Below are 27,333 nucleotides of genomic sequence, written 5' to 3'. Positions count from 1 at the left end.
ACGTGCACTCCAGTCCTGAGCCCCTTTGAAGCGTTCCCCTGCGATATCCAGCCTCTGGCTACTCACAGAAATTGCTGGTTTGCTTTCCCCCAAAGGAAACAATGTACACACCAGCCTGTTTGATTAAACTGAGGATCAGCTCCCATATAACACAACAACACTGAGATATATTTATAGTGCAAACAATCGTAAGTTCTTCTTCATCCTATAGGTGCTACACTGTAGGTGTGTCTGCATCCCTGCATCTCTCATCGGAGATCTTTGGTAGCAGTATCTGTTCGGACAACACATGCGCTCTCCCTCCCTTGTGTTCTGCCTCAAGGCTAATTAGCGCTGCGTGGGCGAACCATCCTTAGTTCCTTCTTAACTGCCCCCGGCCTGAGACAGAGCAAATAGCAATCCCCTTTCCCTTACCTTAGAGTTAGGTTTTGTTTTAGTTATTATTTCTATTAGATTTTTCTTAGTCTTATAGGGTTTCTGTTAGTTTTTTTCCCAGTTAAAAAACAAAACAAAACATAACTTTTTTCTTCCCCGCTTTCTTTTTCTCTCCTCTGGGGATCACCCCCAATAACGGGCATGCCCAGCTCCCTGGGTTTAAAAGGTGCCTCTGACACTCCCGCTGTATCCAATGCCTTGGAGAGGCTCACATTCTGCAGAAGTGCACCTTCTGCCAACAATTGTAGGCTAGATCCCCCAAAAAATAGGAGTTAAAGCTGAAACTCATCCTTATGGAGGATGCTCTTAAACCAGCATCTGACCCTGGTCCAGAATCTATTCCACGACACAGACCATCCCCGGAGCCTTCTACTTCTAAGGACAGTGAGCCATGGAGGAAATCTTCGGACTCCCATTGCAAGTCCTCAAACTCAGCCCCAGACCAGCCAGAGGAGATCCCTGGTGCGATCAGTCACCTCGGCACCAGCAGCACCGATGACTCCAAAGCACGGTATCCATAGGACACGTGGCTCATATGGTGCAGACACCGCCTATAAGCCCTAAGGACTCTAAGGGTGCAGGCTCTGAAGCAGCAGCATCGCCTGACAAAGGCAAGAGCACAGTCTGTACCATCTCTGCAAAGGAGGTACTGGCATGTGAACCATTGCTACTGACCGTTTCCAAACAACCCTTATCGGACGACCATCTTGGGCAAGATCTGTCCCGATTTCCTCAGTACCAGCGAGTCAGCACCAACAAGCCCTGATGGTACTGACCACTGCGGTACCGCAGGACTTCTGTTTTTCCAGAGATCTCATGGTGGCTGAGACTCCAGAGTCCCTGCTACTCGGTATGAAGGTCCCGGTACTGAGCACTTCTCGATTCCCAGAATCACCACAAGCAACGGGGTGTTTGCTTCCAGCCTCCTCATCAGTTCCACCACTTTCCAGCAAGGATTCAATTAGTGACCAGGATGATGTCCTCTCACTACCCACACATCATGGCCCATTTCAACACCAACCAGGGCCTTCCCAGTCACACCATCAGTCTAAGTCTCAGCCCTCTTGATATGACCAGCCATGGGTACCCCCACCCCAGTGGCCATACTGGGATCCATGGGCAGCCTACAGGCACCATGCTTCACAGGCATCTGGTGTCTCTTATTCTGAGCCAATAAGACAGTCTCCTGCAGCCTCTATGTCCAGAGCCCCAGAACCTTGAAAGGAAAATTTTGAGGTGCAAGAGGCCAGATTAGAAGAGGAGGTTACACCACTAACCAAAATCTCCTCCTCTTCTCCGGACAAGGCCGTGAGGCTTCCTCCATCGTCCATAGTAGACGATTTTAAGTTGTTTCAGGTACTCACAAAAATGGCGGCAGACAAACTACAAATTCCCCTGGAGGAGGTGAAAGATACCCACCACAAGTTGCTGGATATATTGCACACATTCTCCTCCTCAAGAATCGCCCTCCCGGTTAATGAGGCGCTTCTGGATCCTGGTAAGGTCATTTGGCAAATTACAGCCTCTATCACACCAACATGCAAAAAGGCCGATAAAAAGTACTATGTGCTCCCCAAGAATGCGGAGTTCCTCTTTTCACACCTCCCACCTAATTCCATTGTGGTGGATGCTGTGAATTCCTGCGGCCAACAATATCATTCTAAGGCCACCCCTTATGATAGACTGGAAAAGACTTGATTTATTTGGTAGAAAGACAAAAACCTCAGTGACTTTGCAAATCAGAATTGCGAATTACCAGGCCTTAATGGCAAAGTATGACCACATGAACTACACCAAATTTAATGCATTTATTGACCACCTGCCAGAAACACAATGGGAACAGTTTCAGATTATCATACATGAGGAACAGTTAGTAGTGAAAACAGCTCTCCAGACAGCACTAGATACCACGGATACAGCGGCTGATTCGGTATCGATGGCAGTAGCGGTGCGTTGGGCATCGTGGTTACACCTCTCAGGACTGCCAAAGGAGGTACAGATGATGGTCGAGGACCTCCCTTTCGAGGGCTCCAAACTGTTTGCAGACAATATCGATGCATCACTTCATACCTTTAAGGACTCCAGAGCCACACTACATTTGCTGCGGATCTACATACTGGGACAGAAAAGAAAATTCAGTCCTCAGTCATCCCATAGATCCCAACCACCCCAGTACCCACCACCGCAACGGTACTATGAGCCACAGCGAAAGAGGCCTAAGATTCAAAAACGTAAACCATCAGCCCCTCAATCCTCAACATCCCAGCTCTTGACTTCGAAACACCAATTTTGACACCTTGGTCAAAGGCCCGAGAGACCACTTCCCATAACATCAGCTGTAACCTACAGACCTTTGGATGCCACCTCACTCTTTTCTTCCAAAATTGGAAGAACGTGACTTCTGACAGATGGATCTTGGAGATTATCTCCAATGGGTATTTTCTCCACTTCACCTCTCTCTCTCTCCTCTCTACCCTCCCTCCCTGTCCCTCTTCAGGGACCCTTCTTACGAGAGACTGTTAACATAGGAAATAGATCACCTGCTACTCCTAGGAACCATAGAACCCACTCCTGTGCAGCTCAGAGGCAAAGGCTTCTATTCCAGATAGTTCCTGATCCCCAAAAATAAAGAAGGGTGGAGACCCATATTAGATCTAAGAGCACTGAACAAATTTGTGAAGGCACAAAAATTGAAGATGGTCACACTTTCAGCTATTATCCGATTTCTAGTGCAGGGAGATTGGTTCTTGGCCCTCGACCTGTAGGATGTCTACTTCCATATGTCAATCCAGCCATCCCACAAATGATTCCTCAGGACTCAGTCAGGACTATTACCAGTACAGAGTACCTTCCCTTCGGACTCTCATTCGCACCCAAAGTATTCTCCAAGTTCCTCTCTGTAGTCATGGCTCATCTACAGAGCCTAAGGATCATGATTTACCCTTACTTGGGCGACTGTCTCCTCAGAGTCCATTCCTTCGAAGAAGCTCTTTGGGACACCCAAAGATGTATTCATGCATTTGAGTTTGCTAATCAATTCCCCAAAATCGACCTTGACTCCACTACACCACTTGGAGTTCATATGAGCTGATCTTGACTCAATACAAGCGTAAACACTCCTCTCACAACACAGATTTCACATCCTGACCACTCTCATAGACATTTCAGGGCAGCCCACAAACACCAGCCAGACGTTGCCTCCAACTTCTCTGGCACATGGTGGCATGCACGTTTGTGATATCTCATGCCAGACTACACATGAGGTGCCTACAGGCATGGCTCAGGTCTGTCTACACACCAAAGATAGACTAGGCAAACCCCTGTCGATGTCCTTTAGGGTCAAACATTCCCTGGAATGGTGGAAAGACCCTATGAACGTCTGCATGGGGGTCCCTTTCACACAATTGGCCCCCCCCCCCCAAAAAAAAACCATGGACGTATCCCTAATAGGCTGGGGAGCCCATCTGAATAACCAAAAGTTCAGGGCAAATGGTCCCCAATGGAGTCGACTCTCCACATCAACCTCCTGGAACTAAGAACGGTCGAACGGTCAGAAATGCTTGTGCTCACTTTATTCCACTGATCAGGGACACGCACACAAAAATCATAGTGTGCATGTTTTACATAAATCATCAAGGGGATGCCAGATCATCCTTCCTGTGCACCGAAGCACTAAAGCTGTAGAATTGTTGCGTTCACCACAATGTTCTCATATCAGCTGTTTACCTGCTGAGAGTACAGAATATAACACCATACAGTCTCAGCCACAAGTTCTCACGACTACAAATGGGAAATGAACCTGGCAGTACTCCACTACATACTGAATCACTGGGAAATCCCAATAATAGACCTGTTGGCTACTTACCTGAACAGGAAATGCCCACTCTATTGCTCCAGAGCTGGCTTCAGAAAACGCTTGTTAGGGGATGCTCTAGTTCTCCCATGGGAGAGGGGCCACATTTCCCCGAGTTTATTGTCTCCTCCAGAGACAGGACAATCCCCTGTGGTACATTCTCCTGTGTCTTGTCACCTGTTGACCTTACACCCTTTTGTTGATTTTGTACATAAATGGTGCTTCTATTATGTTGGCTTAAAATGCTTAATTTACATGTGAACCTAGGTACACAAGTGAATAGACATCCTTTGGCAGCAGCCTGTTTGTCAACTCTGCTTTCAGACTTTTAGGGAACATATTTTCTAGCTATCCATACATACTTGCCCACATACAACAGTATTAATGACCAGTGTGACCCTGGCTTTTATTGAAGACCTTCCATGACATTCTTTATGGATAAATACTATGAAAGCAATGTGCTAGATGTAGTGAGTTTGTCAGGTCTGACAGGAGTTGCTGTTACAGAATAGCGAACCCTTTGCCAGTGGCACTAAGGAGTTGTTAGGGTCACACAGTAATGTAACTATGAATGTTCTCATTAACTATATAAATATCAAATTAGTTTTTTAATCCTGCTAAGACCTAGGCCTCAGTTATATACTTTGACAATGAGTTCCACAAGTTAATTATGTTATGTAAAAATAATTCTAAATGTGCTGCATTTCAATTTATTTGTACTTGTTTTATAATAAAGGTTAAATAGCAGTGCACAACTTACATTCTGGAGAAGAAGGATGGATGAGAGGTTTGTGCACAGGCCTAAGATGTAGCTGCCCTAGGTTCAAGGCCCTGCTCTCTCATAAACTTCCTGTATGATTTTTCGGCAAGTTACTTAGCCTCTCTCTATCTCAGCTCCCTACCTGTAAAATGTGCCTAGACTTAAGGTGGCTGGCAGTCTAGGTACTTATCTAAGCCAAGAAACCAACAGAAGTCACCTTACTCAATAGCAGCTTATGATGAATTTACCTTCTCTATGCTTTTTATTATACCTCTATCATGTTCCCTCTCATCTGGCAAGTCTGCAAATTTTGCTACTTCACTGTGTTTACTCTTTTCCCAGATAATTTATAAATATATTAACTAACACTGGTCCTGGTATGGAACCTCAGAGCACCTCACTGTTAAACTTTTGCCATGATGAAAATTTAGCATCAGTTTGTATTTCTACACTTCACTTTCTGCCTGTTAGCCAGTTTCTAATCAATGACAGTACTTTACCTGTCAGTCGTTGACTATTTAGTATCCTTAACAGCCTCCGGGGTGATGACTCTAGAAAAAGGGTTTTGAAAGTCTAAATAATTTATACTCTTTAGTTGACACATTCAAAGTATTCCATATTGTAGAAAGATTTTATTTTATGGATACTGTGATGATTTGTCCCTCTCCTATCATGTTCATTTAGTTTTACAATTATATTTTAATTTTTATTTCTGCTCATTTGTTTAGTTTCTCTTCAATGTCCTTCTCCTCCTCAACTGAGCCATGCTCCTGCTAAAGTCAACAGAAAAACTGTTATAGAGGTCAGTGCTACGGGATCAAATCTTCGCTCCTTTCACTCCCTGGTATCCTAGTGGTACCACATCTAGAGTGACCCGATGTCCCTATTTTATAGGGATAGTCCTGATATTTGGGGCTTTTTCTTCTATAGGTGCCTATTATCCCCCACCCCGTCCCGATTTTTCACACTTGCTGTCTGGTCACCCTAACCACACCATTCCTGTGTTTGATATGTGTAATTTATTTGGAGAAGTCCAGCCTCCCTCCACACCAGTCAGTGGATTTGGTGTGGCACACATTGCTTCATTTAAAATGCTACAGTATATGCTACCACTTGGGTGTGCACTCTCCCATCACTGCTGGAGGCACTGTTCTTACCCCTCAAAAGATGTCACTGAAAGCTGTTGGTAGGATCCAATATTTCCAACACGGACAGTGGCTTAATGGTGTTTAGCTGTGAGATTCTGAGGACAATTTATTTCTAGAATTATTTTGAAACATCTACACAACGCTTTTGAAGAGAAACAGTTGCTTATACTAGGCAATACAATTAAAATACACAGGATTTTTGAAGTTCTTGAAAGGTTCACTCTATCATTTTACAGACTTGTTTGTCTAATCTATTATAAATGAAGAAATATTAAAATTTGTTTCCCACCTGCAGTCAGCAAAACATGCCCTAAGCACTAGAACTTCAAGAGCCCATTGTGCTCCTAAATAAGAGTCCCCTGAGACCATCCAAATTGGGTCACCCACAAATTTATTAAGCAGAGAAACATTCCAGAGATATATTAGATTAGGAATACTTAAAAAAAAAAAAAAAAAAAAAGCTACCACACAAAAATTCCATAGGACCAAATTATGGAGACATTTTTCTGGACAGGGACCTGAAATAACTGGTTGGTTAGCAAAGCAAACAGCTGAAGCACATGAAAGGTATCATATGGTGGAAGATTAGATAAACCTCTCCAAAGTCTCTGTTACAGATGAGCCAACATTTTTGAGACACACTCAGGATAAACGCATAATTTATCAGCCTAGCAAGTTACCTCCTATCCCTGCTTAACTTTTCTTTTTCTATGGCATTTAAGGTACAGAAAATATTTAAAAGTAAGACCAGTACATTTTGTGACAAATACATTATGACCCCAAAATTGTCATCCGAAACGCTTGCTTCACCTGTTCATGAGGTGTACTCAGCTTATAATGCACTTGGCTGTCTGTAGCAAGCACCAAGTTTAAAGTTAGTACTACTACATTGTTCCTCTCATGAATTTTAAATATCTGCCCCATTGTTTACATTGTAATTTAATATATTAGTTACCATAACATTATGATCAAGGAGGCACTTGATATGAAAGCAGGGGGGAAAAAGTGTTTTGCTCTAAGAAAATTATTCTTATATAGATTTGGATAACCAAAAGATGGATTCTTCATAAAAGCTCTAAATCAACATGTATGTAATTCACAATAAGTCATAAATTACTTTTTCTGAATTAGAAAGAAATGGTTGAGTAATTAGTGTGCACCTTCTCTATATTAAATTAAAAATGTTGATGCAACAGACACACAAGTTGGGAAATGTACAGTTTAATTTCTTCCACACAACTCAAGCACATTACACATATACATTTTAAGGCAGAAAACCTATCACCATTTAAAATGCAATTGGACCAGGTTACAGTTGGTCTGTGAATCATCCTGAGATTTGTGCTTGTAATATTTCAACTAAATGTTGAACTAATGTTTTGCATTTCGCATGGGAGGAAGAATAACAGTTAAGGTTCAGAATTGAAGGAGACCTGTGTTCTACTTCATTACAAGTACAGATTTCCTGTGAGATTTTGGTAAGGCATTTAAGGGCACATCCTGATCACACTGAAATCAAAGGGATTTTACACTTAGCCTTTGTTTACACTAGCAGTTTCATCAGCAAAACTTTTGTTGGTCAGGGTATGGAGGAAAAAAAACGAACTGACCAACATGAGTTTCACCGACAAATGCGCTGGTGTGGACAGCACTATGTCAGTGGGAGAGCAACTCCCACCGACATAGCTACCGCTGCTCATTGGGGGTGGTTTAATTATGCCGGTGGGAGAGCTCTCTCCCCTAGTCATAGAGCAACTATACAGGAAACCTTACAGAGGCACACCTGCAGCAGTACAGCTGTGCCACTGTAAGGTCTGTAGTGTAGACGTAGCCTCTGGGTTTGATTCTGCAAGATGCTGAGCACCTCCTGAGCTGGTGATTACCTTCTACTCCCAGGGAAGCGATGGAGGTTTCCCAGCACCACACAGATGGCACTCAAAACTTGCAGGATCAGGTATTTAATCTCTTTGCCTCAGTTTATTTGTAAGAAAACAGCGATAACATCCCCTACTGTACTTCACAGAATATTGTGAAGTTAAATTCATTAAAGTTGTAAATAGTTTTGAGATAGCACATTTTGCCTAACTGCAATGTACAGTATATTTTATACTTTTAAACAGAAAGCATTAAACTTTAAAGCTACATAAAAATGCATTTATGTTAAGGATTTGTGTCTCAAATTCCCATCCACCAGACTCAAGAGCCCAGATTTATACTTCTGACACAGCCCTGAAAGGCGAGTTGATGCATGAGACAGTCAAGTGTGAAGGCAAAAGAGAAAATGGTCAAAATATGTGACTAAAATTTAGCAGACATGGAAGGGGCCTGCTGTCTCCTCTTTCCCAAGATGTCAAATTGAGCTTCTCCTCTACAGCACAGGAAAGCCTAACGTGAGACAAACGCACGCCCTGTAGTTAAGCCGCAGGCAGTGATTGTGCACCAGGCCTTGTAGCCTGAGCACAGGGCACCTGTGAGCCAAACACCCGCCTGCTCGGCCGCGCTCCCAGCGGGTGCCGGTGTAGTGTCAGGGAGGGGCAGCCGGGCCCCGCTTTCAGGGGCCGCCTGAACGAAGCCGCGGCCTCGGGCTGGTTTCCGCAGGGCCGGAATAAGACGCAGCCGCTTCTGCTGCGTCCCCCTGGGTCTCCTGCGGCCCCCACGTCTTCGCAGCCACCAGCGGCTCAGCCGCAGGGCCCCGCCTCCCCCCCCCCAAACAAGGACAGGCCCCGCCCCGCCGTCCAACTCTGTAGCCGAGCGCCCTGGCCTGGCCCCAGCGCAGCCAGGACAAGCTGACCTCGCCCCGGCATGCAACGCAGCCCCGCGAAGCACTACAGCTCCCGGCATGCAGCGCTTCGGCGTCACTCGCTGGGGTTTCAGTCCCCTCGGGCCGCGCTGCATGCTGGTAACTGTAGTCCGCCGGCTGGTAGACGCTTGTTCGACTCCGCCCCTGCTGTGACGTAGAAAACAGAGGGCGAGAATCCCGCTGCCGCTAATTTCACTGTTGCTATGACTACCGGGGAACGGGCAGAGCCATGTTGTATAACGATGTGATTATAGAGGTCTACAAATGGCGTCGGGGGAGGGGGTGACCCGGATGTACATGGCGCGCGTCACAGGGCGGGAGGGAGGACACAGGACAGGAGTCCCCCGCCCGGGGCACGTGATCGGGCTGGGACGCGGCGCGATGGGGACCGCTCTGGACATCAAGATCAAACGGGCCAACAAGGTCTATCTCTGCGGGGTGAGTGCGGGGCCCGGCGCGCGGCAGCTGCCGTTGCCCGCGGTGGCTCCTGAGGGGGCTGCGGAGGCGGGGCTCGTTGTCAGGCTCGGTAACCGACTCCCGAGGGGGCAGGTGACCTGGACCGAGGGGGTCCCGGGGCCGCGGGGAGGGGTTGGGGGGGGGTCGCGGCCGCAGCCAGCGCTCCGCGGGTCTCTGGAGCATCCAGCCCCTGCTAGAGCCCCGGGGTGAAGCGCGGGCTGGGGCCGGAATCAAAACTCCTCCCCTGGCCCAGCTGGTTCGGGGCCACCAGGGTCCCGTCCCGTCCCGTCCCCCCCGGCTGGACTGAAGCCCGCGCTGAGCCCGCCCAGCTCGTCTCCTGACAGCCCGAGGGGCCGGGTTCCCGGCGCTGCCTGGCCGCGGGTCTGGGGCGCCTCGGCTGGCGCCGCCTGCCTGCCCCTCGCCGGTAGAGGGGACCGACTGGTACCTTTCACTGTATCTCCTGTGGCTGTTCCGTGCGTCTTACGAGCTATTGGGCAAGTTAGGGCTGACTGAGCACCTGCCTTCTGAGGGGGTTTTCCCCCAGGCGAAATGGAATGGTTGTGCTCTCAAATTCCATTTCAGAGTGAACTGTTTGTTCAAAGTAGGGAGATTCCCTCTAGCTTATAAAGAACAAATCAAGTATAAGTGTGTGTGTGTAAAGCAGCTGAATAAGAATGGACACAAGCATTACAGCTTTGAATTAGTGAATAAAACCATTTAATGAGAGAGAACAAGCATTACTGGAGCAATCAGTGGATGAGAAATAGAAAATAATAATGAATACAGTGGTCTTGTTTGCACCCTATATCTAAAGGCTTATGTACACTTCCATTACACACCACATTGTTCAGGGGATTTATAACTCCGCTTTAAGAGCATTCCCTGGACTGAAATCTGATAAAATCAGCACAAAGGCCAAATATGTTGTAACTTTTTATTCACTATATATATATATATATAATGAGTCTGGCTGTGTTTGTATGTTGCCACTTTAAAGAGATTGTTGAATACATTTCCTTTAAAGTTACCTTTAGTACACTGACTAGACAGGAGAGCTGAATGATCTGAGAACACAATGTTGAAAGAACTGTTTAGTTTACTGAGTGCTGTACTAGAAATGCTGTCTGAATCTTTGATCAGGAATCACTAGGAATAGTCAATAAGTTAAAAATAAATCTGTTTTAATTAATCATGGGAGTTACTTGCATGGTGTAAGTTTTCTATTCTATTTTAGAAAGTCATTTGTCACCACACGTTACACTGACATCAGCCAGTGGTAATAATGTCTTTTATGTATAGCACCTTTCATCCCAAAGAATCCCAAAACATGCTTTCACAAACAGTACTTTTATAGGAATCCCTTCACCTACCAATGCCCATGTTGCACCCAAGTGGTGCTGTCTAGCAATATAACTGCAGGTGGCAATATTACACTATAGTTAAGATGGGGGAAACAAATTACCAAATCCAATTGAAACTGCATTTGGATTTTAGGCAGATATATTAATGCCTTAATTAACCATTACAGCTTGCTGTATATTTTTGTCACTAATATTATAATTGTATATAAAAACTACATTAAAATAACAAGGTTGAAACATCAAGCACTTCAAAGTTAGACAATGACAGTATGAAGGTTCCTTGGATTACCTGAACTGGGTACCCTTATGCATATCTATTATGATAGGCTTGCTCAGTATTGCATAGCAATTCTGTGGCAGAGCCACCAGTAGAACCCCGTTATTTTGCCTTGCATTCCAGTGTTTTAAATGCAAGGGAACATCTTTTCTCTTCTTGGAACCCTCTGCCTCAATCACAGTCCATCCTGTGCACTGAAAGAGGTAACGAGCGAACTTTATATTGGAATAGGGCCATGCTGGAGGTGGAAAGGATTGGTAGAAGAATAGAATGCTTTGACAGTTTGGGGCTCTAGAGAAGCCCATAGGCATCTGGATAAGGATGCCTTAAGTTAGAACAGCTCCACTTTGATTACTGTAACCTACTCTTCATCAGGCTCCCAGGACCCACATCACCACATCCACCCCTGGAGTCCATACAAAATACATCTGCTAAAACTTTGCCCACCATTCTGACCAGATCAACACTCTCCTTTCCTTTCCTCTTTGATCCGTCCACTGACTTCACCATATTAAGTTCAGACTTCTTGTGATCGTCTTCAATATCCTGCCTAGCTTTGTCAGTTTCAATTTATCCATCCTCTTTTTTTTTTTTTTTATGTTGCTACTCCCCCCCCTTCTTCACTTCACCTCCACTCCATTTGAAACACCAGCTGTGAAGGCCTGTTTGTGCACTTCTTTTACAACAATACTTTCCCCCTGCTACTGTGTATTATTACATTCCTTGAACAGGTCTGCAGAGGAATCCCCTGTCCTCATTTAAATCCCTTCTGAAGGACCACTTCTTCAACACCCACAAGAAGCTAGCTGACCAAGCCATCTGTTTACATGTCATTTATTTATAAGTAAATTGCTCATTTATGTGGCGGAAAGATATTGAAGACTAGGAGGGAGGGGCATATGGATACTGGAACACAATTTGTGAGTTAGGGTAAGGGGAAGAAGAGAGGTTTGAATTCTGGCAGCAGATTGGGTGGGAGTGGAGTTGAAAAGCAAACATGTAAGTAAAGAGACTTCTGCCTGCCATCACCTTGATCACTTAACTTGTATTTTGTATTCCTTTCCCCTGCCTCCTCTCTTCATCAATATGTCTTTTCAGACTGTATGTTTTGTGAGGCAGGGACTGTCTTCCTTTGCATTTGGAAATCACCTAACATACTTTGGGTGTCACTGCAGTCTGAATTCTAGCAAGAGAAGAAACTGATAAAATCAATATGTTTTAGTTATCACTTTTTCCTTGTTAGGAAGTTCTTTCTGGAGTGGTGGTCATAACAAGTAAGGATGCAGTCCAACACCAGGGTGTCTCCTTAACGATGGAAGGATCAGTAAATCTGCAGCTCAGTGCCAAAAGCGTTGGTGTGTTTGAAGCTTTCTATAACTCTGTTAAGGTAAGAAATATGTAGATTGGTTTCTTGGGTACAAAAAGTTATGTCTGGTGTCTAAATCAAATCTCTCCTTAGTAATTCTACTTCTTTATGATTGTGTATTACTTCAGTGTATGCAGGTGGTTTAATATTTTCCCAATCACTGCCATTATCTAGCATAACACTGTGAGCTTCAGATGCAGAAAAATGTGTTAAGACGTACCCAGCCTAAGTAACCACAGAGTTAAAGAAACCTTGTCAAGATATTTACTGCTGTAATGTGCCGTGCTATTTGCATGTAGCTGTAACTGGTGTAAGAAGCACAGTCCTGCAAGGGGAAGAGGAGTAAAACTGTTCTAGAATTGAATTCTTATAAATAAAGTGAATGTGAAGGCTCCAAGCAAAGCTGCAACGAGAAGCCTGTTTTTAGTTATATATAAAATATCTCTTCCATATGTGAGCCCTAAGCAGCTGGATAGTTTACTTTTGAGAGGAGAGAAGAAATACTTACTCTGAGGAGAAAGAAAGCTTCCGTCAGTCTGTGCTGCTTCATGTGTCAGCAGAGATGAGCCAAAACCCCAGGTTTGAATAGTCCTAAACTTAGGGGATATCCATATTTTTCCCCAACAAAGCATTTTCAAACAACCAGAACAAGAATTTTAATTCCATTTCAGCTTTAGAAGCTTAACTTCAAATGTAAGTTCCTTGATTTAGACAAATGACCTTTGAACAGTAATTTGGGGCCCATCATCTTATCATTGGCATTGGGTATTGTAGCAATTTAAAACAAAAATAGTTTGAAAAGAAAAATGAAAAATCACATAGGGGAAAATAAGATATTTATTTCAATGCTCTATTTGATATTAAATTAATTTCCGTGCTCTGGGAGTGCATGTATTTATTTATTTTATTTTGCTGTTCCTACTCTGTTGTCTTTTAATTGATGGAGGCATATTTCATGAGAATTTGCATGCTTCCCCAGTCAAGTGCCAAACCATAGTTTGCCATTGTTCCAGCAACATTCTGATGCTAAATATGTAGCTTGCCTTTGGGAGCCCTTCTTCCCTCCAAGAGCTAACTGCTCAACTGGCATATACACATACAGACTCCTGCTGCTGCTGTTAAGGTTTGTGATTTCGATAATGGAACAAGAAATGTGCTGCTTTCAAAAGTGTACTAGGTTCTACTTGTTAGCTTCTTAAATGTGCTTAGCCACCAGTCTGACACACGTGCAAAAAAACTGTACAGACTGTCTTGGTAAGAAACATTAAGTAAGACCACTTTTTGCCACAGCGTGAGTTTGTAGAGAATTGTTTGTATGGGACACAGACATGTGAATTTGGAGATATTTGGAAAGGCTGATAGGGTTTCATGTGGCTCTGTTATTGGGCCGTTATTATGAAGCAGACTGCTTTATTATAAACTTCTCAACGTTTCTCTTTACAGCCTATTCAAGTTATCAACAGTACCATAGAAATGGTAAAACCAGGAAAACTTCCCAGTGGCAAAACAGAAATTCCTTTTGAGTTTCCATTGCATATGAAGGGCAACAAAGTTCTATATGAGACATATCATGGTGTGTTTGTCAATATTCAGGTGAGATGGTTTTCTGCGTAGGGGAAAATGTGATGAACTTGCACTGTCTGCAGGAACTACACTCTGAGAAACTTCTCTAATTGCACTATGGGAGGAAACTATCTGGTGGCAGCATAACTGTATGTTGTCAATATTTTTGGTTTTGTCAATTTTGTACAATTATTGCAATGCTCATGTACAGGTCCCTTAAATTAAAGGTCCCTTAAATTAAAATTCGTGTTCCAGCTGTGGGGGATTTTTTTAAAGTTACCGAAATGCTAGTAGGAAAAGATTATATATTGGTTCAAACATTTCCCAAACATCTGTCATTGTGGTATTTGGGTGCACTTTACATGGCTTAAATTGAGTCAAAAGTTTCACGATTCCGTTCAGCTCACAGCTGTTGAGACAGAACAAAAATTGTCCCATTAGCTATTTCTCCAGGATTTAGTACCTCAGAGACAGTGGAAGACCTGTGTGAAGAGAAACACTTTTTGGATTTCTTTCCAAACATGGCATAACAGCCATTTTAAGATCTCAAAACTTTATCAGGATATATAGGCTTAAAAATTATACTTGCACTTTAAAAACAAAATATTTGGGATTGTTTTTTTCCTAACTAGGAGTTTTGGCTTGTGTTACTTATCCCCTGTTGCAAGGATCATCAGATACAGCCTTGGAAATGTAAGAAAGAAGAACGAAGTTTTGGAGGGTTTTTTGTTGTTGTTGCTGTTTGTTTTTTGCTCGAAATAAGTGTGTCTTAAAAACAAAGAAGGAATCTATACTGTGTTTCACCCTTTCACGTCTATATTTAGTGGTGGGTTTTTTTTTAATGTAGGGCCATTTTATAAACTTAGAATCAAGAGAGATTGATTCATTGGAATTTCACCACTCTTCAGTAGGTTCAAATATGAAGTTACGTATAATGGGACAGTGATATCCTAGCACAGGATATTGTATTGTACCTATTGTGTCTTATTAACCATAAAATGTGTACATCGCCTGAGTTAAAACTTTCTTTTAGTCTCTTCATTTCATGTAGGAGCTGTTATTAGTTTGTAGGATGGGGTCTATGAGGCCTTCTCTACTCCCTGCTGGAGGCGTCAGCAATCTGATACTACCTCCATCACTCCCCAGCTCAAGGAAAACCCACTCAAGTCAGGCTACCAACAAGACTTAGTTGCCCAGAAGCCTAGAAGGGCCAGGAGGAGACACTGGCCAATCAGGAGCCAGCAGATCAGTTAAGAAAGCTTTCCTAATCCCTCACAAGGGATAACAAGGTGATCTCTAGTGCAAAGCTGCTTCACTAGTATACTAGTGAAGAATCACCAAAATCTTCACACCTTCTCTCCCCCCACCCCATCATTGCTGAGAGTATATAGTACAAAATAAACTAATAAAAACTATTCCTTTTTATAACTGAACCAAGAGACTTGCACAGAACACTCTTGATGAAAGTATTTTATGAACCTCTTAAGCTGTCAAAAGTAACTTCAAAAATATTCAGAGTATAATTATAAAATGCTGCATACACAGAGGGGCTGCATACACAGATAAGACAGGTTTAATTCCAACCTATCAAGTACTGATGAGATGACAGCTAGAATACGGCATTCCATAATGGACACCGCGGTCCATTAAAAGATAGTTATGATTGTAACAAAAATTAGAGACAAAGGGACTGGCTTTGAGGTCCATTTTTAGGTGGGGGGAGATACCTTAGGCTCTCAATCCTGCAGCTGGATCCATGTGGGCAGAGTTCCATTGACTCCAAGGAACATCCATACAGGCATAAGTATCCACCCACATGGACTCACCTGCAGCTTCTGGGGTGTAAGTATCAAGGAAGGGGAGGCACTTCCCTTTAGAGTTATCAAGGAATACAATTTAAGAGTAAAGAGATTTTTAATATCAAGGAATAACTTCCTAACAGTGATGTCTGCTAAAGTGTGAAGTAATCTCCTAAAGGAAGGAAGCACAATTGCTTGAATTATTGAATCACTTAAAACTAGACTGGGAAAAACACTAAAAAATATAGAAAGGGAACAATTCTGCTTTGGCAAGGGAATATGCTAGGAGTGACCAAGTCAAAATTTCATACAACTCCAACAGATGACCTGAGTTGTTGTTCCAGTGGTTAGGGATTTGAGAGATGAGGGTTCAATTCTCTGCTCTGCTACAGACTTCTTATGTGACTTGGCACTTAGAATCTCTGTGCCTTAATTCTCCACCTGGAAAATGTTACTTTCCAACCTCGCAGGAGTGTTATGAGGATAAAAAAAAAACCCACTAAAGATGATGAGGTGCTTGGAATATACTGGGCTTATACAGGTACCTTAGATCAGTGATTCTCAATTGGTGGATTTCATCCCCCAAGTAGGTCAGGAAAGGGAATTGGGGGGTGGGCACTTTTTTAACAAAAAGTGTTAAATTTTTATTATAATCCAAAGAAAATGTATTATGTCAGCCTCTCAAAATGCACACAGATTATATAGACTTTGTATTGTTACCAGTGGTACTTTTCTTACATTTAAAGTACATGTAAGAGTTATGAAAATTTTTGGTTTTGAATGAGTTGCTAACTTGCAAAGGGTGAGAAACAATGCTTTAAGTAGATATGTGCTAACTGGAACTTGTAATGTTCCTATAGAACCCTGGACATCACATCTGTTGATTAGTATTAGTACTACAGTCTTTTAGGCAGTTTCCTCATTAATATAGCAGACAGGTTTTGGTGCGTATTCTGCTAGTAACGATTGGACTAAACAAATACGTAAAGACTATTCTTCGACTGGGAGTAGCTACCATTACGCTGTATTCATTTTTCTTTTACTAGTAGAGTAAACAAAATCGATTGTAAATTGTGCTGGGTAGGGAACATATCTTTCTATTATGTGATTAGCATTGAGAGCAGTCAGGCCTGATCCTGAGTGAGGTCTCTGAGCATTATTGCTGTACAGATATTCAATTATTACACTTTAAGTTTCAGTTTATAAAGAGCTGATAAATGATTAATAGATGTTATAGGGTTGTTAGATATATGAGTACTACATGATATAGATGGTAATAAGCAACCTGTTGGACTCTACAGCATCTATAACCATTGATTAACAATTTATTAAAGAATATATAAGTTGCCTACTGACTCTTAATAAATGACTTATAAATGGAATGTTAATATAAATAGACAGTGACACTTTGTGTTTCTAGAATGATTTCTCTCTAAGTCCATGCTGGAGATGGAAGAAAGCTTTGATAAGACTCTTATCCCCCAATCTTTCTCACAGTATACCCTTCGGTGTGATATGCGACGTTCTCTACTGGCCAAGGACCTGACTAAGACTTGTGAATTCATTGTCCACTCACCAGTAAGTTGGAACATAGAGATTTTCGTCTCTGCAGTTTTGTTCTGTTTAGCAACGTTTGGTGCCCAGTCTTGTATGGTGATGTTCACAAGATGTAATGCTGTAACTTGTATGTAATGTTGTAACTCCTATATTAGCAAGCCATAAGACCTAAGGTGGCGGTGTGGGGGAGAGGGAAGGTTGGTGTCATGCTTTCTTTTATGTTTTGAAGTTAGCAGTATTCAGGCTTCAAGCATTTCTGTTACTACTCCTCTACCTCAATATAACGCTGTCCTCGGGAGCCAAAAAAATCTTACCGCGTTATAGGTGAAACCGCGTTATATCAAACTTGCTTTGATCCACCGGAGTGCACAGCGCGCTCCCCCTCCCCCCCTTCCCCTCCCCCCACCGGAGCACTGCTTTACTGTGTTATATCCGAATTCATGTTATATCGGGTCGCATTATATAGGAGTAGAGGTGTATTTGTATTACTGTGGTACCTAGCAGCTGAGACATGAACTAGGACCTCATTGTGCTATAATTTACATAACCTTTCCACCTTAACTTATTTTAAACGTGCTCTTTTAACTGACACAAATATGTTTGAGAGATGATGAGCTTGCTATGTTGTGAAAACCTCCTGTTTTCCCCCTGAGTCCTCCCCTTCTCGCTCCCTGCTTGTTCCCTTCATGTCCTAGATACATACTGGTCTACTCAGTATCTAGATACTATGGTTATGTGTGCTCCCATAAGTATCTTTTGGATGACCTGATCTCTCTCTCTCTGTCTCTCTCCCCCAGGTGCTAAGCTTCCAGAGCTCCCATTGGAAATTGAGAGCTTTGGGTGCTCAGCGTCTATGGAGGGAAGATATCAAGCCTCTTGTATTCAAATGCGTAAATTATTGATTTAGGTCCCTTACTCTAGGTGTGGAAATAGGACTGCATCTAGTTGGAGACAAGTTTACAGCCTCTTAGAGTATGTCTACACTGCAATTAGACACCTGTGGCTGGTTTGTGTCAGCTGACTTGGGCTTGGGGTAAGGTGCTGTTTAATTGCAGTGTAGACACTTGGGCTGGAGCCCAAACTCTGGGTGCGTCTCAGAGCCGAATGTCTACACCTCAATTAAACAGCCTCTTAGCCCACATTCCGCAAGCTCGAGTCAGCTGACTCCGGCCAGCTGTGGATTTTTAATTGCAATGTAGACATACCTATAGGGACTACATAAGGTTAGTGTCCTAAACAAGTTGTTCTCATCAAGTTGTTCATGGATAGTGGTGGGCTCAGAAATGACTATTGTAACTAATGCCTTGATTCTGCAATTAGTTCTATGCAAGTGGATCCTTGCACCTGTGTGGAATTTATTGCAGAATCAAGGCCCACATTTTTAGCTGTATTGCATGAACTGCTTTTGCCTTTCATCATGAACATGTTCAGTAAAATGGGTGCAACTGTGATTTGTATTGATTATAGATGTGTGCAGAGCACATGTATAAGCAATATAATCTGCGCAAACTTAACAAGCAAAATATATTTGCTTCCACCCGAAACTTGCTAGAACACACATGATGCTTAGCTCCTGTAAGGAGCTCTTCAAGAAGAGTGCTAATATACTTAACAATGTTTTGTTCTCCTCATCATCAGTGATGAAAATTAATACAGTAGAACTTCAATAACATGCACAAAAATTGCTCATGTCAGCAAAGATTTAATAGCAAGACACTGCAGAGATCTTGTTCCTACATTTTGTAAAATGAAAAATCGTACTATGCTACATTAACTAGTACATTATGAAGTATTATAAATAAGTTGTAAGCTGCTCATTATTTTGACCTTTTACGCAGTATTCTTGCTTTATTTCTTTTTCAGAAATAGCACTCATTAGTTCACAAAATTCAGTAATTCACCATGAGTCTCCCAGTCAGTGTGAATTAATGAGGTTCTACTGTACATATAATTCTCACTGTCAGTACACAATATTATTTCCCTTAACCCTCTTTCCTTTGCCAGAATTTGTCAACTGTATTTTCCCATAACTGAGAATGTGTGTTTGTTTATGGCTGGCAGTTTCCCAGTTTTGCAGTTGTACACAAGAAACTACTATGGACACAAAGTAATGGAGAGTAAAACAACTGCAAAGTTCAAGTTGGGTCTTCTGATGATGATAAAGCACTGCCCCAACTTTCAACAGTGCACAGCTGGGACCCTCATCACTGATTGGCACACAAAAAATCCTTACACGTATTTTAAATGGAAGCTTTGCTGCAATGTGAATGGAGCTGAACAAAGATAAGGCACCTCGTTGGGAGGAGGGTGAAGAGAGGCAGTTAACTGAAGATGAAAATGACAATTCTCTTGTCCTTTCTGTGCGAAGTGCCAGACTGCCATTTCAGCAGCAGTTCAGGGCCTTTTAAGTCGCTTTAAACTTAGTTTAGCTTTTATGGTAGAAAGTAAGAGGTTTTAAAATATTCAAAATATAGATTTAAAAAAAAAATAACATAGGTCCTCAGCTGGCAAAATCAGTGGAACAACACTGAATTACACCAGCTGAGTATCTGACCCAGTAAGTTGAAAACAGGTACTGGGCCATAACCTGCGTCTGAAAGCGCTCTCGCTGGGGGAGGGGTGGTGGTAGGAGTTCAAATAGTGCAGGGAGGGCACTTCAGATAGAGAGGGTTAGAAAAACAATCAGTATGCTCAGGATAATAGAGAAAGTGCATAGATAACTTTCCCCACTATTTTCTCAAATCTGCTTACTAGGAGGGCTGAGTGCTACTGGAAGGACACATTGCGTCAGACTTCACAAAACTTTTTTTTTTTTTAAATTAAATAAATAAAAGCCAACACTGATATGTAAAATCAAGAGCCCTACTTTAACAGCATGGCAAGGTGTGCATTAGTAGGCTATTGGTTTAGAGCACTTAACCTTGTGACTCGCAACACAACATGCCCAGGGCAGGCACCAGTAACCTAGTAATGCACATCCTGTCATGGTTTATTGCAGTAATGGCAAGGATAGTTCTGGATATCCAGGAATTAGAATGTCAAAATGTGGTTATTTTGTAACACCTGGTGACTTGTATTTGGTCCATGTCATAATCATGTCCTGTTTTCTTGCAACATCTAATAGACTTTACATGAAATGGGTCAATTTCTTATTAAAAGAATTACACCTAGTTCGCTAAAGACTAGTTCAAAGTTAGACACTGTAAAGTGATTAGGTCAGCTTCTAAACCGGTCTTGCAAGTAATGGCATATGAAAAGGGATTCTTTTCATGATTTGATGTGTGTACATTATCATGTAAACTCTATATACTGAGTATCCAGTATCAATACTACCTTTTCATTACATTACAGCCTCAGAAAGGGAAGTTGATGCCAAGCCCAGTGGACTTCACAATTACACCTGAAACCTTACAGAATGTTAAAGAGGTAAACATTTTGTTTTTAAAAAATGCCTTAAGTGGTGTTGAGTGACTCTCTTGTCTCTAGTGTGAACTGGTGTGAGGAGTGAGATAAGTGGCTACTATTAGATTCTGCTCCACAACTAGTCATAGTTCTTCCTCTCCTCTTTTGCCAGTTTTGATTCCTGAAATGCTAAGCAACCGTTTAATGGATAGCAGTGCTACTTGTTCTTTTGTGTTGATGCTGTGTTGTTAAGAGTTTTCCTCAGTAATGGCTACACGTTATTTTGTTTATATTTCCCTTACTGGGAACCAACCAAGTCAGTGGAATATGGCAGCCAAGAGCTCCCATTGACTTCAGATGAGGCTGTGAGTACTCAGCACTTCTGTAAATCAGACCACAGCATCTCAAGCTGGGCACCGGAAAATGAGGAACATACAATTAATCACTTTTGGCTTAAATGACTTTCCCAGTAGCTATATGGTGACAGAGGCAGGGATAGCAATCAGTTCTCAGGACAGCATTCAACTGCCTTAACACTGAGACCCTCCTTTCTCTCCCCGCAATCCCCTGCCTCATTCACTAAACACCTTCCAACTGCCACAAAAAATAAAAGCAGGGGTCCTACAGGCAACACCTCCTTCACTCAAAATCCTGATTCATCCCCAATCCACAGTCCATCCTGTGCAGGGACCTAGTGGGGGGGAAACAGGTTACCATGTAAGTAGAGACTGTATCACAATGCATGCGCTCAAGGGTGCTCCATTAACATTGCACAGGCAAGCTTGATCCTGGCATTTTCTAACTTTTGAAGGGCCTGACTTTGCAACCTTAATAATGTTCTTTTAATGTAGGGTTTTTATGTACTTCAGTAATTCTTATGCTGCTTCTTTCCACAAAGGGTGGTTTTGCCTACTTAGCATTCTCTGTGCTCTTTATGATTAGTCATGTGACTTTTTTTTTCCCACCCTACATTTAGAGAGCCTCGCTCCCAAAATTTTTCATCAAAGGTCATCTCAACTCGACTAACTGCATCATTACACAACCACTAACTGGGGAGTTGGTGGTGGAGAATGCAGAAGCTGCAGTCAAAAGTATTGAGCTACAGTTAGTACGTGTGGAAACTTGTGGTAGGTTGTTTCATGTACATTAAAATCTGAATATACCACATGGGTTATCTGAATATTTATATTCTAAATGGACATAGCATACTTGTCTAAAGCAGTAGTAGAAATCATTTGCAAAAGTTACTTTTTGTATATCAAAAGTATCAATTTATAGGGTGTTCAGATGTAATTTTTAAACAGTCATAAAGTCAAAGCTCTAATGGGTAAAAGGGAGGGTGTTTGTTTTTTGGCTAATGCCTCCAGCCTTTGAATTATGTTCAGTAACTTTCTAATAGACTTAGTGCTACTTTTTTTTCCTTCACCCTAATACTTGTTTTCTCCAGGTTGTGCTGAAGGTTATGCTAGAGATGCTACAGAGATTCAGAATATTCAGATTGCTGATGGGGATGTCTGCAGAAGCTTGTCTATTCCAATATACATGATATTCCCCAGGCTGTTCACCTGCCCTACACTGGAAACGACAAATTTCAAAGTTGGTACGGACCCAGATATTTTTGAAATATTGGTACCTTCAGAATCCATGTGAAACAAGCTGCTAGTTTCAGTTCGGTTTCTAGTGGGCAAGGGGCCACAATACAAACTACCACCACTGGCACTAATGAGCAGCTTTGCAAGGGAGGCCAAGGAGACCACCTTACCAGCAGAGGTGGTTCCATACCAGGGTTGAAGTATATTAACAAGGGTAACGTGGGGAAATCAGCAATACCATTCTTTGAACAGTACCTGTTGTGGATAAAGAGGACTCAGGCTCCAGGTCTGTTAGTTCACTAGCTTTAGGGAATACTAAATATACCAAGTATCAGAGGGGTAGCCGTGTTAGTCTGGATCTGTAAAAAGCAACAGAGTCCTGTGGCACCTTTAAGACTAACAGATGTATTGGGAGCATAAGCTTTCGTGGGTGAATGCCCACTTCGTCGGCTGCATTCACCCACGAAAGCTTATGCTCCAATACATCTGTTAGTCTTAAAGGTGCCACAGGACTCTGTTGCTTTTTAAATATACCAAGCAATTTGTCTCATTAAAAACCTCTATACCATTCCTTTAGCTATAACCTTCTCCATTCAAACTAAGTTCTCTGTCTAGTATATTCTGTCTTCTTACTCTTAGTGGTTTCGTAAGTGGTCTAAACTAGAACTAAACTAGTTCTGACCAGGAAAATTATCTGGGAGAAGTAGTTTTAATGGCAAAGACCTGTTTCCGGTAGGGATTAAATATGCTGAATACCTACAGCTCTCAAGAGCAGCAGGAAATTCGGAGGGTAAAATGCTGAAAAGTGATGCTTTCCTTCCATTATCCCTTTCTGTCATCACTGACACACCCGCCATTCTCCCGGTCACTCAGGCCTGGAAGTTGGGGGTTGTCTGTGACTCCATCTATTGATTCCCAGCCAGGCCATATCCAAATCTGTCGACGACTTCTTCCATAGTGTTGCCAAGATTGTTTCTTCATCAATGCACACCATAAAAACTCTTGTCTAGGCCCTTTTCTCCCCTCCTGAATATTACAATTGCCTCCTTCCTTCCTAACAACCTCATCAAACTTTCCACTTAAGGACATTCAAAATGTTTCTGCTAAAATCATCTTCATAATGCATAGTTCTAACTAAGTTTCCTTCTTCTGAATCTATCCCCTATATCGCTTCTCCATTTCCACTACATAAAGCTTTTTGTGCTTGCGTTTAGGACCCTCCACAACTTAGCGCCTTCCTACTTTTGTATCTTCGTATCATCCCCAATTACATCTCCTCTGCTTCACCAACTTTGATCATCCATTTTTGTGCTTCTTTTATATGTGCAATGCCCTCCAATGGATTTGTTTGGAGAACCACTACCCTAAACTCCTTCAAATTACTCCTCAAGATCTACTTCTTACTATGATGCCAACAGTAAATTACTAGCTAATAATGGCTAGACAGGTGGCTACCACTAATGCAGTTAGTCAAATCTTTTATGGAGCTATGTATATGTTGACACATAGGCTGGAGAAATTGGTCATTTTTTTTAGTGCCCTGTTGTTTTCTACAGTGTTGAATCATCTAGCACAGATAATCCTAGAACACTAAAAACAGCTTGAAAGATTTATCTAAGGTGAAGGAAGCTGAGAGCAGGAGCCACAGAATTATCATGGTTTCTACTGTACAATTTGAGTTAATACCAGAGCTCTCTTTTTCCCCTAGAGTTTGAAGTTAACATTGTTGTCCTCCTGCATGATGATCACCTCATCACAGAAAATTTCCCACTGAAGCTCTGCAGGGTGTGAATATCCACAGGAGAATTGCTAATGGAGGAACAAAGAAATTCTTCAGCTACCAAATGGAAATTCAGTTCATATCTTCAAACTTATTTTAATTGAAGGACTAAAACTTTTGCTCATCCCACTATTGATTTCTGTGTTGGAAGGGAGTGCAGTTCTCTGTAACTCTTACCAAACACTTTGTCTATCTTCTGATATTATTAGTGAATGTGCTTTTCTGCTGAGATTCCTGCCAGGTATCTCTTTGAATTCAACAGCCATGCCTCCCTTTCTGTATTTTTTTTCTTAAGAACCCTTAAGGGATGTTTTTTGCACATTCCTACCGTGCACAACACACAGTAAGTTTCTATGATTAATTGATAATTTAACACTTGTGCTAACTCTTTAAATGTTTCCTTTATAAGGATCCTTGTATCTAAACAGCTAACAGGCCCTGCTATGTATTGGTCCTTGAAGGAGAGACTGAGAGATTAGATGTTTTCTAAGCCACCTCACCATATGGATGCTGGGAGACCTAATGTTCAGGAAATGTTTTGAGACCTTTGAATGGTGCTACGGAATTGCACCACAGTTATTGGAGCAGCATCACACAAAGAATATGAAGTGAAAGGAAACTAATGGATTCATTTCCCAATCTAACTGAAACATACTTAATCAGGGGAACAACCTCAGAGTTAAAGCTTTTTATTGTAACAAAGTTGATACAACTATCACACTCTAGTTAGCTTGGTCAGTTACTTGCATAAGTTCTACTGCAGTGAGAGGACCAAACTGTCAAAAAGAGGTTCTAGTTTGCAGTTGTGCCAGACCTCTTGATTAGCCAGTCCATGTTAATTTCTTTTTCCCCCCTACTACTGAGTTCTTTACCTACAATCTAGTTGTGGTGCAAAAATGTGGGTACTTACTTTGCTCTTGTGGCAACAAAGGCATCAGATGAAAGCGGCTGTCAGTATGCTTGGCTGCTACATTGTAGACTCGCTCTTTCCTGTGCCTGACTTTATTGCAAGGTAGAATACTTTACTAAAGACTGCATACACATATTTATGTTCTGGCCACACCAATTAACCTTTTGCCTGCAATATGGTATTATGTGGGTAATTATCCGGTTACTAGCGGCTTCCCCTTTCATTGGAAGGTTTAGTTGACATTTGCTGAACATGTCAAGATGTAACTATGGTAGGGGAAATGTGCCAGGCGCAAATGAATTTTTATTTATTTTATTTTTTTTTACTATTTGCTGATTTAAAAAAAAAAAAGTGCAATGGAAGACTTTTAAGTTAGCACATCTTTATTGGGTAGACCTGCTTAAACTGCCACAGCAGGAACTAAACCAGGAGACTCTTGTTTTGGGGAGGTGGTGTAGGGTGGAAGAATTGTGTTTTTGATAATGAAAGAAAAAGTATGTATAAAGGCAGAGTGTGCTTTTTCTGAATGTACATTTGCAAATGAAACCATCTGGGGAGGGGGAAGGAGGAAGAGGCACGGCAAAACAAAATGAGCAGGTGCCTAAAACGTCAACTCAGTCTTGAAGTAAAGACACTTGACAAAACATCTGATTCTGGCTTTATCCCTCCCTTCATCCAACAGAAAAACACAAAGTTTTCCAGCTGGCTATGCAGGCCTCTGGTGTGGCTAACGGCAAAATCCTTGTTCAGCAACTTTCATATTTTAAGGAATAAAAACCTGAAGTTCTAAAAATCTAGTTTAACAATTTGCAGTATCAGCACAACATGTTGGCATTAAATAATTACAAAATCCTCTCCTCAGCCACTGCAAAAACAATGTTTGCATGTGATCTGGAAATATTATTACAGGATCATTTGGGGGGAAATGAAGTCTATGACTTCCAAACAGGCAGGATGATACTAGACTGCCAGCTCTTGGCCAATACCAAAATGGCTATGTGAATTTACAGATGTTTAGGGGTCTTTTGTAAGCATGTAATGAACATCTAATGGAAACAATGTATAAATAACACTGCTATGAATCCTGCATTTAATTTAGGAAGTACTGGCATTGGATCCTTGCATTGTCACAGCAGGAACTGTTGACCTACACCCTCCAACACAGGACTACGCCAACCTAGATCATCCCACTGAAGTTCTTGTTCACATGTGACACCTACTGGAGTGTGAGACAAACTATGAAGATTATTCTGGATCTGCGGCAGAGGAGCGCATGTTAAAGTGCCCAGCTAATCTTGCTACATGGATGATACCCTTTCAGCTAGTAATAGCAATGTAATGGAAGGAACACTATTTATTTTCCTTAGGGAATAGAGAGCACATGAGTCCTCCCCTTCCATTTACTAAGCCATTTGGCTGAAAAGATGCAGGGTGGGGGGAAAAGATTGTCCTCCAAAAACTAAGCTCTGGTTAGCAGGAAGTCATGTATATAACCTTCCTTGTATTTCACTGTACATCTGTTTCTTTATTGTTCAGGTATGAAGGATTCTAGCTTGGTTCTTTGAACACAGTGGTCCAGTTATTTTGTACTGTTTACATCTTGAGAGTGGGGAGATAGTAATTAGTGAGCCCCACAACCTTAAAAAAAAAAACTGGTAATTTAAAGCATTGTTTTTCTGCTCTGCAGAATTAGGGATTGGTGGAAGCCCAAAGACTCTCATCTTACTCTATTTACATTTTTCATAGTCTCTTTTCACCACCACAGAGAGGTTTGGGGCTTTTTGACAGACTAATCTTTACCATGAATTGAAGTTGATGACTCTGCTCATCTTTCCTCAAATGTTAGCAGAGCTGGTCAAATTCTAAGGCACAACTTAAAATGTGACCTGCTATAGCAGGGGTCAGCAACCTTTCAGAAGTGATGGGCTGAGTTTTCATTTATTCACTTTAAGGTTTCATGGGCCAGTAATACATTTTAACGTTTTAGGTCTCTTTCTAAAAGTCTATAATACAACAATAGTTTAGTTATATATGTAAAATAAATAATATTTTTAAAATGTTTAAGAAGCTTCATTTAAAATTAAATTAAAATACAGAGCCCTCCGGACCGGTGGGCAGAACCCTGGGAGTGTGAGTGCCACTGAAAATCAGCTTGCGTGCTGCATTCAGCACGCGTGCCAGACGTTGCCTACCCCTGTGCTATAGAGTGACCGTTTCTTTACTTCTAGCAGCATTAAAACTGGAAAGTAAGAAGCATCCAGAAAAGGCTGTGAC

The 27,333-nt window shown here is 42.0% G+C and overlaps 2 protein-coding genes across 3 annotated transcripts in view; both read left to right on the top strand.

The window, feature by feature from the left end:
- The window catches only part of LOC103307345 (olfactory receptor 52P1-like), a 122,751-nt gene that overhangs the window by 30,799 nt on the left and 64,619 nt on the right, over positions 1-27,333 (top strand). The window lies entirely within an intron of this gene.
- Positions 9,276-27,126, top strand: LOC101933903 (VPS26 endosomal protein sorting factor C). Of its 2 annotated transcripts, XR_508384.4 has the most exons (9): positions 9,276-9,434; positions 12,334-12,477; positions 13,900-14,049; positions 17,316-17,396; positions 20,727-20,801; positions 21,754-21,904; positions 22,225-22,377; positions 24,078-24,492; positions 26,159-27,126. XR_508384.4 is itself a non-coding variant. In XM_008165216.4 (8 exons), the coding sequence occupies exons 1-8, from the start codon at positions 9,288-9,290 to the stop codon at positions 24,158-24,160; spliced, it is 984 nt and encodes a 327-aa protein (XP_008163438.2). In that variant the 5' UTR covers positions 9,276-9,287; the 3' UTR covers positions 24,161-27,126. The 2 variants fall into 2 exon arrangements, 1 of the variants encoding a protein (XP_008163438.2); XM_008165216.4 differs by having other exon boundaries at positions 24,078-27,126.

This window comes from Chrysemys picta, chromosome 1 (assembly GCF_011386835.1).
Source record: "Chrysemys picta bellii isolate R12L10 chromosome 1, ASM1138683v2, whole genome shotgun sequence".
Classification (NCBI taxonomy): Eukaryota; Metazoa; Chordata; order Testudines; family Emydidae; genus Chrysemys; species Chrysemys picta.
Note: the sequence above shows the minus strand (reverse complement) of the source record. Positions and strands in the feature narration are given on the sequence as shown.

Excerpts from the sequence above, each read along its gene's own strand:
- LOC101933903 (XM_008165216.4), top strand. The coding sequence starts at position 9,288 with ATGTACATGGCGCGCGTCACAGGGCGGGAGGGAGGACACAGGACAGGA. Across the intron at positions 9,435-12,333 it reads ACAAGGTCTATCTCTGCGGG|GAAGTTCTTTCTGGAGTGGT; the intron begins GTGAGTGCGGGG and ends TTTCCTTGTTAG. Across the intron at positions 14,050-17,315 it reads GTGTGTTTGTCAATATTCAG|TATACCCTTCGGTGTGATAT; the intron begins GTGAGATGGTTT and ends TCTTTCTCACAG.